The 9,870-nt window shown below is 54.6% G+C and overlaps 1 protein-coding gene across 1 annotated transcript in view; it reads left to right on the top strand.

Annotated features, from left to right (window-relative positions):
- The first annotated feature begins 559 nt into the window (after positions 1-559).
- The window catches only part of LOC142921694 (mutS protein homolog 4-like), a 29,462-nt gene continuing 20,151 nt past the window's right edge, over positions 560-9,870 (top strand). The window contains exons 1-7 of the mRNA XM_076063002.1: positions 560-683; positions 1,189-1,349; positions 2,709-2,957; positions 4,441-4,637; positions 6,864-6,971; positions 8,008-8,123; positions 8,665-8,838. Coding sequence (XP_075919117.1) covers positions 679-683; positions 1,189-1,349; positions 2,709-2,957; positions 4,441-4,637; positions 6,864-6,971; positions 8,008-8,123; positions 8,665-8,838 — 1,010 coding nt within the window. The 5' untranslated portion in view covers positions 560-678. The remainder of the gene's footprint in view (positions 684-1,188; positions 1,350-2,708; positions 2,958-4,440; positions 4,638-6,863; positions 6,972-8,007; positions 8,124-8,664; positions 8,839-9,870) is intronic.

The raw sequence follows: 9,870 nt of genomic DNA, 5'->3' as shown, positions 1-9,870 counted from the left end.
TGATGTCTGTGTGTGTCTTGTGTGTCTGTTGTGTGTGTGATGTCTGTGTGTGTCTTGTGTGTGATGGCTGTGTGTGTGTGATGTCTGTGTGTGTCTTGTGTGCGTCTGTGTGTGTGTGATGTGTGTGTGATGTCTGTGTGTCTTGTGTGTGTGTGTGATGGCTGTGTGTATGTGATGTCTGTGTGTGTCTTGTGTGTGTCTGTGTGTGTGATGTCTGTGTGTGATGTCTGTGTGTATGATGTGTGTGATGTCTGTGTGTGTCTTGTGTAATGTCTGTGTGTGTGTGTCTGTGTGTGTCTTGTGTGTGTGATGTCTGTGTGTGTGTCTTGTGTGTTTGTGATGTCTGTGTGTGTGTGTGATGGCTGTGTGCGTGTGATGTCTGTGTGTGTCTTGTGTGTGTCTGTGTGTGTGTGATGTGTGTGTGATGTCTGTGTGAGTCTTTTGTGTGTGTGATATCTGTGTGAGTCTTTTGTGTGTGTGTGTGATGTCTGTGTGTGCCTGTGTGTGATGTCTGTGTGTGTGATGTGTGTGTGATATCTGTGTGTGTATTGTGTGTGTGTGATGTCTGTGTGATGTCTGTGTGTGTCTTGTGTGTGTGTGTGATGTCTGTGTGTGTCTTGTGTGTGTGTGTGATGTCTGTGTGTGTGTCTGACAGGTGATCCGCTCTTTTGAAATCGGATGAGGTAATCTCGCAGATCCTCATTGTTTGAGCAGCGTTAAGCCCCTCGCACAGATTTGAATATTCCCCAAGCTTCCTAATCACTGCCAGGCTCAGGCGTTAACATCTCCTAGCCACCGTGATGATGATGATGGTGGTGGAACCCACGACCTCCTGTATACCAGGCGAGGTAGTTAACATCACCTAGCCACCGTGATGATATTGATGGTGGTGGTGGAACCCACGACCTGTTGTATACCAGGCGAGGTAGTCAACATCTAGCCACCGTGATGATGATGATGGTGGAACCCACGACCTCCTGCTGTATACCAGGTGAGGTAGTCAACATCTTCTAGCCACCGTGATGATGATGATGGTGGAACCCACAACCTCCTGCTGTATACCAGGCGAGGTAGTCAACATCTCCTAGCCACCGTGATGATGATGATGATGGTGGTGGAACACACGACCTCTTGCTGTATACCAGGTGAGGTAGTCAACATCTCGCTCACCCCCAGGCTTGGTTGCAGGATGTCCACGAAGGGTCCCAAGTACTCGTTTGGCCTACTGCTGGATTCTCCTCCCCGGCGCACAAAGACCAGAGCCAAGCTACACAGCACCACCGCCTCCACCTCCGCCTCCTCGTCTTTGCTCAGCTCCACGCCCGCGGCACGCCACTCCAGGATGCAAGGTCGGAGAGAGTGCAGGAAGGCAATCAGCGGCGGAGCCAGGGGGCGGGGGGGGGGGGTGACAGGGTTAGACAATTGTCACCCCCGAAAAAAAATAAAAAATCGAAAAATCTGAAACATTGTGCGTGTAAGTGCACGACACTCGGTCCGGCGGACTTCGTGTAACTGCACCGTCAGAGCGTGTCGCCAAACCGATGGCGTCTGGTTCAACAAGCCTGACTCTCTAATCATCTTCTTTGGTTCTTTCGGTAAAGTCACCACCACGTAGAATGAGAATAAAATAATAAAATAAAACAATAAAATTCTCACGACGTTTCGGCCGCAACGCAGGTGGTCTTCTTCAGGCCACCTGTCGTCCCAACAGGTCTGTCCCTTTAAACCTGAAGAAGGCCACTTGTGCTGTGGCCGAAACGTCGTGAGACTTTTATTGTTTTATTATTTTATTCTCATTCTACGTGGTGACTTTACCGCAAGAACCAAAGAAGATGAATCCTTGCAGTCATGAAAGCTTTAAATCGAAATCTCTAATCATTCTTGAAGTTAACATTTGTTGAATGTCACCCCGGGCTGAAAATCCTGGCTCCGCCCCTGAGGGGGATGACGCCTCTCCGCGGATTATTTTGATGTTGATGGATTACCGTACTTTGGCTCCTCTTGCTCCATATCCTTTGGTTCTTTTGGTGAGGTCACGTGGACTGCTCCTACGTCAGCTCCTACATCGGCGGTCCACCTGCTGTGTTCGTTTCACACCTGGTGACGGTTGCTTGTGTCGCGATCCAAACGTCGTGATCCATTAAAATGTTTTCGTACCTATGTGAGTTTTTGCCGAAATAACTCAACAACATGAATTCCTGTGGTCACGACAGGTTTAAGGAACAGATTGCATCTGGCTGCTCTCCGCTCCCTGCGGAGCATTAAGGCCCCGACAAGCCCACGGCTTTCCATTCCGGGCACCGTTCTGTGATGTTGCGTCGAGCGAATGTGTGGCCCTACGCAGCCTCTCCCCCCCCTCCCTTTAGAAAATCAGCTCGCTCCCTCCGCTAGGGTCTTGTCAAAGGGGAGCACCGTTAATCCTGCCGAACAGGATTTCGCACAAGACCTCGCTGGGGTTGGTGGGCGGTGGGGGGGGGGAGACGAGAGGGAGGCGTCGTTCCTCGCCAGCTGTCGAAGAATGCAAGCTCTCTCGCTTCTGTTTTTGGTGAAGCCTCTCTCTTGAACGATGTCGGCCTTCTGGTGCCATCGCGCTCCCCCCGTGCCGCGTTGTAACAGGGCCGTGAGCGCGAGGAGCCCCGAAGAAAACGGACCGCTTTAATTAAGTCTCCGTCCGCCCCCCCCCCCCCCCCCGTTTCTCTTGTTCCCAGAGTCGGGATTGGCCGACCGGAGCGGCAACGCCGACACCGCCACAACCACCAGCGGCGGCGGCAGGGCCCGCGGCGGTGGTGGCGGTGGCGGCTGCGGTGATGCTCCCACCGTGGTGATGCCAGGCTTCTCCTCCTGGGCCCAGCGGGCGCCCCTCCCCTCTTCCCGGTTCCGTGCGGCGCCAGGCGGCTCGCGGCGGCAACGCCAGCGGCATGCGCCCGGCAGCAGCAGCAGGGCCACCACGTCCACCGGTAGACTCGCACAGAGACCCGTAGACTCACACAGAGACCCGTAGACTCACACAGAAACCCATAGACTCGCACAGAGACCCGTAGACTCACCACCCTTCATAGACTCACACAGAGACCCATAGACTCGCCACCCTTCATAGACTCACACAGAGACCCGTAGACTCGCACAGAGACCCATAGACTCACACAGATACCCATTGACTCACACAGAGACCCGTAGACTCACACAGAGACCCGTAGACTCACACAGAGTCCCGTAGACTCACACAGAGACCCGTAGACTCACACATAAACCCATAGACTCACACAGAGACCCGTAGACTCACACAGAAACCCATAGACTCACACAGAAACCCATAGACTCACACAGAGACCCGTAGACTCACACAGAGACCCATAGACTCACACAGAGACCCATAGACTCACACAGAAACCCATAGACTCACACAGATACCTGCAGACTCACACAGAGACCCATAGACTCACACAGAAACCCATAGACTCACACAGAGACCCACAGACTCACACAGAAACCCATAGACTCACCACCCTTCATAGACTCACACAGAGACCCGTAGACTCGCACAGAGACCCATAGACTCACACAGAGACACATAGACTCACACAGAGACCCGTAAACTCACACAGAGACCCATAGACTCACACAGAGACCCATAGACTCACCACCCTTCATAGACTCACACAGAGACCCGTAGACTCGCACAGAGACCCATAGACTCACACAGAGACCCATAGACTCACACAGAAACCCATAGACTCACACAGATACCTGTAGACTCACACAGAGACCCATAGACTCACACAGAAACCCATAGACTCACACAGAGACCCACAGACTCACACAGAAACCCATAGACTCACCACCCTTCATAGACTCACACAGAGACCCGTAGACTCGCACAGAGGCCCATAGACTCACACAGAGACACATAGACTCACACAGAGACCCGTAAACTCACACAGAGACCCATATACTCACACAGAGACCCATAGACTCACCACCCTTCATAGACTCACACAGAGACCCGTAGACTCGCACAGAGACCCGTAGACTCACACAGAGACCCATAGACTCACACAGAGACCCGTAGAATCACACAGAGACCCATAGACTCACACAGAGACCCATAGACTGACACAAAAACCCATAGACTCAGACAGAGACCCGTAGACTCACACACAGAGACCCATAGACTCACACAGAGACCCGTAGACTCACACACAGAGACCCATAGACTCACACAGAGACCCGTAGACTCACACACAGAGCCCCGTAGACTCACACAGAGACCCGTAGACTCACACAGAGACCCATAGACTCACACAGAGACCCGTAGACTCACACACAGAGCCCCGTAGACTCACACAGAGACCCGTAGACTCACACAGAGACCCGTAGACTCACCACCGTTCATCGACTCACGATAGGAGGCAGCACCCCGTCTCTCTTGTGGCCCCGCAGCGACCTCGTTCTCCACGACTGACGACGCCGACGCCGGCGACGACGACGAGGAGGAGGAGGTGGAGGCGAGGTCGGTGGTGGTGGCGTTGGCAGAGGGCCGAGGTATCGCTCGGGGCGAGGTCGGCCTGGCCAGCATCGACCTGCGCTGCCCCGAGCTGGTCCTGTGTCAGTTCCCCGACAGCCAGCCCTACGTCAAGGTCAGCCTCCTTCTCTCTCCGTGCACGAACATAAAGGGCCCCCCCCCGTGCAGTGCGTGTTATGAAGCGGGCCCTGAATTAAAAACTAAAACACGCACATTCTTCACCTGCGCGGTATAGCGATTGTCATTTTTGTCACTTGCCGTACGGCCGGATAATGCGACGCATCTCTAACCTAAGTTTGCTTGTGGCTGTGGTTGTTTTGATTTAAAGCTTTCGTGACTGCAGTAATTAATATTCTTAGCTCTTTCGGTAAAGTCGCGTTGAAGGGAAACAATAAAATAATAAAATATATATAAAACAATAAAAATTCTCACGACATTTCGACCATAACACAAACAGTCGTCATCAGGTGTGTCGGTTTGCATTTATGTATTTATTTTTAAACGGTGCATTTATTTATTTATAAAACGTTAGCACCACGGGCAGCGATTTGACAGTTTATTTAGAAGGACGAGTCCATCTATGTTCTGAAAAGAGGAGGGGGGAGACGAAAAATTAATGTATGCTGTCTGAATGCCACCGTAAGCGTGAACAATCAATTAAGACCTGAAATGGTTTATCAAATCCTTCCAATGATTGCTAAGCCAGAATCCATCTTCTCGGTTTAAATTGTCTCTGTGCTTATTATTTTATTATTTCCCTTTAACGTGACTTTACCGAAAGAGCTAAGAATATGAACCACTGCAGTCACGGAAGCTTTAAGTCAAAATTTGATGCTTTTCTTGCTCGTGTTTTTGTTGGTTTGTTGCGGTTGCACTCCGATTCAAGAGCCGGATGGCTCACAGGGCTATACCCAAAATAAACTGAAAACTGAAACTGAACCTTCAACACACTCGGCCGTTCGTAAAAGCTGAAGGGCGGTTTCGTACTCTGGTAAGAGAGCGGAATCACCGAACCGGAATTGATCGCTTGAAAGCGTTTAGCGCGGGGCCCTTGAAAGTGCGGGGCCCCGTAGCCACGTAAGTAGCTACGTGCCAATGTGTGCGTGTCGTTATTCTGACGGTATGCAGTATATATACATTGACAGGTTAGGTTAGTCTTAAACTATTAAACACTAGTTTTTTTTATTTTACCTTACCTCATGCACCTAGCTTGGCACAGCAGTCAACCCACTGCACCTGTGTCTGTCCCGTGACCTCCTCCTGGTGCACCTAGCCTGGCACAGCAGTCAACCCACTGCACCTGGGTCTGTCCCGTGACCTCCTCCTGGTGCACCTAGCCTGGCACAGCAGTCAACCCACTGCACCTGGGTCTGTCCCGTGACCTCCTCCTGGTGCACCTAGCCTGGCACAGGAGTCAACGCACTGCACGTGGGTCTGTCCCGTGACCTCCTCCTGGTGCACCTAGCCTGGCACAGGAGTCAACGCACTGCACCTGGGTCTGTCCCGTGACCTCCTCCTGGTGCACCTAGCCTGGCACAGCAGTCAACCCACTGCACCTGGGTCTGTCCCGTGACCTCCTCCTGGTGCACCTAGCCTGGCACAGCAGTCAACCCACTGCACCTGGGTCTGTCCCGTGACCTCCTCCTGGTGCACCTAGCCTGGCACAGGAGTCAACGCACTGCACCTGGGTCTGTCCCGTGAGCTCCTCCTGGTGCACCTAGCCTGGCACAGCAGTCAACCCACTGCACCTGGGTCTGTCCCGTGACCTCCTGCTGGTGCACCTAGCCTGGCACAGGAGTCAACGCACTGCACCTGGATCTGTCCCGTGACCTCCTCCTGGTGCACCTAGACTGGCACAGGAGTCAACGCACTGCACCTGGGTCTGTCCCGTGACCTCCTCCTGGTGCACCTAGCCTGGCACAGCAGTCAACCCACTGCACCTGGGTCTGTCCCGTGACCTCCTCCTGGTGCACCTAGCCTGGCACAGGAGTCAACGCACTGCACCTGGGTCTGTCCCGTGACCTCCTCCTGGTGCACCTAGCCTGGCACAGCAGTCAACCCACTGCACCTGGGTCTGTCCCGTGACCTCCTCCTGGTGCACCTAGCCTGGCACAGCAGTCAACCCACTGCACCTGGGCCTGTCCCGTGACCTCCTCCTGGTGCACCTAGCCTGGCACAGCAGTCAACCCACTGCACCTGGGTCTGTCCCGTGACCTCCTCCTGGTGCACCTAGCCTGGCACAGCAGTCAACCCACTGCACCTGGGTCTGTCCCGTGACTTCCTCCTGCTGCACCTCAGCCTGTTGTTCTCGTTGCTGGCGCTGCTGCTGCTGCTTGTTCAGGCGATCACCAAGCTGCAGGTGCTACGCCCACTGGAGGTGGTGATGCCCCACACGGCCTGCAACCCAAACGCCAGCAAAATGTTCACCCTGCTGAGGGACTACTTCCCTGTGAGCACGCACGGACGGCATCGCCACTACTCACCACGCGGAGACTCCTAGACTCATCACACAGAGACTCCTAGACTCATCACACAGAGAGCCATAGACTCATCACACAGAGACCCATAGACTCATCACACAGAGAGCCATAGACTCATCACACAGAGAGCCATAGACTCATCACACAGAGACCCATAGACTCATCACACAGAGACCCATAGACTCATCACAGAGAGACCTATAGACTCAGCACACGGAGACTCCTAGACTCATCACGCAGAGACCCATAGACTCATCACATACAGACCCATAGACTCATCACACAGAGACCCATAGACTCATCACACAGAGAGCCATAGACTCACCACACAGAGACCCATAGACTCACCACACAGAGACCCATAGACTCATCACGCAGAGACCCATAGACTCATCACACAGAGAGCCATAGACTCACCACACAGAGACCCATAGACTCACCACACAGAGACCCATAGACTCATCACGCAGAGACCCATAGACTCATCACACAGAGACCTATAGACTCATCACACAGAGACCCATAGACTCATCACACAGAGAGCCATAGACTCATCACACAGAGACTCCTAGACTCACCACACAGAGACCCATAGACTCACCACACAGAGACCCATAGACTCACCACATAGAGTCCCATAGACTCACCACGCAGAGACCCATAGACTCATCACATACAGACCTATAGACTCACCACACAGAGACCCACAGACCACACAGAGACCTATAGACTCATCACGCAGAGACCCATAGACTCATCACGCAGAGACCCATAGACTCATCACACAGAGACCCATAGACTCATCACACAGAGACCCACAGACTCATCACACAGAGACCCATAGACTCATCACATAGAGACCCATAGACTCATCACACAGAGACCCACAGACTCACCACACAGAGACCCATAGACTCACCACACAGAGACCCATAGACTCATCACACAGAGACCCACAGACGCACCACAGTGGGTGCTGCCACCTCGTGGTGAGTGCGTGTGCAGGAGGCCCACGTGACCACGGTGCTGAGGAAATACTTCAACGAGGAGCGGGGCATGGACGCCGTGCGAAGGCTCTGCGTGCCCCACATGGCCACCGTGCTCATGGACGTGCAGGGGAAGTGAGTGGGTGTGTGTGGGTGAGTGTGTGGGTGTGTGCGGGTGAGTGGGTGGGTGAGTGAGTGTGTGGGTCTATGGGTGTGTGTGTGGGTGGGTGAGTGGGTGGGTGAGTGGGTGAGTGAGTGTGTGGGTGAGTGTGTGGGTATGTGGGTGAGTTTGTGGGTGATTGTGTGGGTGAGTGTGTGGGTGAGTGTGTGGGTGAGTGTGTGGGTGAGTGTGTGGGTCTATGGGTGAGTGTGTGGGTGAGTGGGTGAGGAGCTCACCGGTGAGCTCCTCCGGCAGGTAAGGCTGCGTTGGCTGGGCCATGTAGCCTGCATGCCCAGCCACCGCATGCCCAAACAGCTTTTGTTCGGCCGCATCGAGGGGGCTAAATGGGCACGGTACGGGCTAGAGAAGAGATGGAGTGGTTAGGGTTAGGGTTACCCACTCACTCACCCACCCACCCATCCACTCACCCATCCACTCATCCACCCACTCACCCATCCACTCACCCACCCCCCTCTCACCCTCCCACTCACCCTCGCCCCTGCCCACCACCCCCAGATACTACTGCCTGGCTTCGCTGGCGGCGCTGCTGCAGTATGTGGAGTTCATCCAGGGCGTGGTGCTCGCCCCGGCCTCCGTGCGCGTCTCCTTCTGCGGCAGTGAGCGCACCGCCATGATCGACGGCACCACGTCCGCCAACCTGGAGCTGCTGCGCAACTCCCACGACCCTCGGTAGACGATGCCTCCTCCTCCTCCCTCGCTAGCGGGGATAGCCACTCCCCCTTCTGTGTGTTGGTGTGTGTGTGTTGGTGTGTGTGTTGGTGTGTGTGGTGTGTGTGTGTGGGTGTTGGTGTGGTGTGGGTGTGTGGGTGTGTGGGTGTGTGTGGTGTGTGTGGTTGTGTGTGGAGCCAGGAGATTGAATATCTACCCTCGGGGCTCCTCCAGAAACAACGAAAAACCACTACGGGTGGCCACGTGGAATGTTCGAACGCTCACTGCGGAGGAGAGGCTGCCACTCCTCTGTCGGGAGCTGGACCGGTACCGCCTGGATCTATGTGGCATTCAGGAGGTCCGGTGGACCGGCTCTGGCTCCTGCCACCATGAGGGGTGGACAGTCCTCTACTCGGGGCAGCAGACTGCCAAACAACAGGGAGTGGTTCTTCTTTTGAACAAAAGAATGAAGGGGGCGTGGGAGCGTGGCGGTGAGGTGTGGGAAGCTGTAAGCCCCAGGCTACTTTGGGCTCGCCTTCCCATCAACCCGAGGCGAGGAATGGTGGTCGTGGTTACTTATGCCCCCACCGAAGATGAACATCCGTGGAGGGATGCAGGCAAAGCCGATGAGTCAGATGCCTTCTATGACCTCCTGTCACAGGTGCTGGCTAAAGTGGCCCCTCGGGATAGAGTGGCCCCTCGGATAGGTCATGCAACCCCCATGCCCAGCCACCGCATGCCGAAACAGCTTTTGTTCGGCCGGATTGAGGGGGCTAAATGGGTGCGGCACGGGCTAGAGAAGAGATGGAGTGATGTGGTACAGGAGGACGTGGAGCTGAGTGGACTTGCCGATGACTGGTACCAGCGGTGTCAAGATCGGCCTCTGTGGAGGAGGCTCGTGAAGGATGCTACTGGGCAGTTGGAGGCAGTCGGCCTCCAACAACAACGGAGGGCGGAGGAGCGACGCTCACAACAACGAGCGGAGCGCCGGGTGGCTAAAGCACAGCAGGTTGCCACAGTAGGGGGCACAGGTGGTGCATCAGCCAGTCATCT

The sequence above is a fragment of the Petromyzon marinus genome, unplaced genomic scaffold (assembly GCF_048934315.1).
Source record: "Petromyzon marinus isolate PM22_M1 ecotype Great Lakes invasive population unplaced genomic scaffold, UKy_Petmar_22M1.pri1.0 PM_G_Scaffold_84, whole genome shotgun sequence".
Classification (NCBI taxonomy): Eukaryota; Metazoa; Chordata; class Hyperoartia; order Petromyzontiformes; family Petromyzontidae; genus Petromyzon; species Petromyzon marinus.
This window is presented reverse-complemented; position numbering and strand designations above follow the sequence as displayed.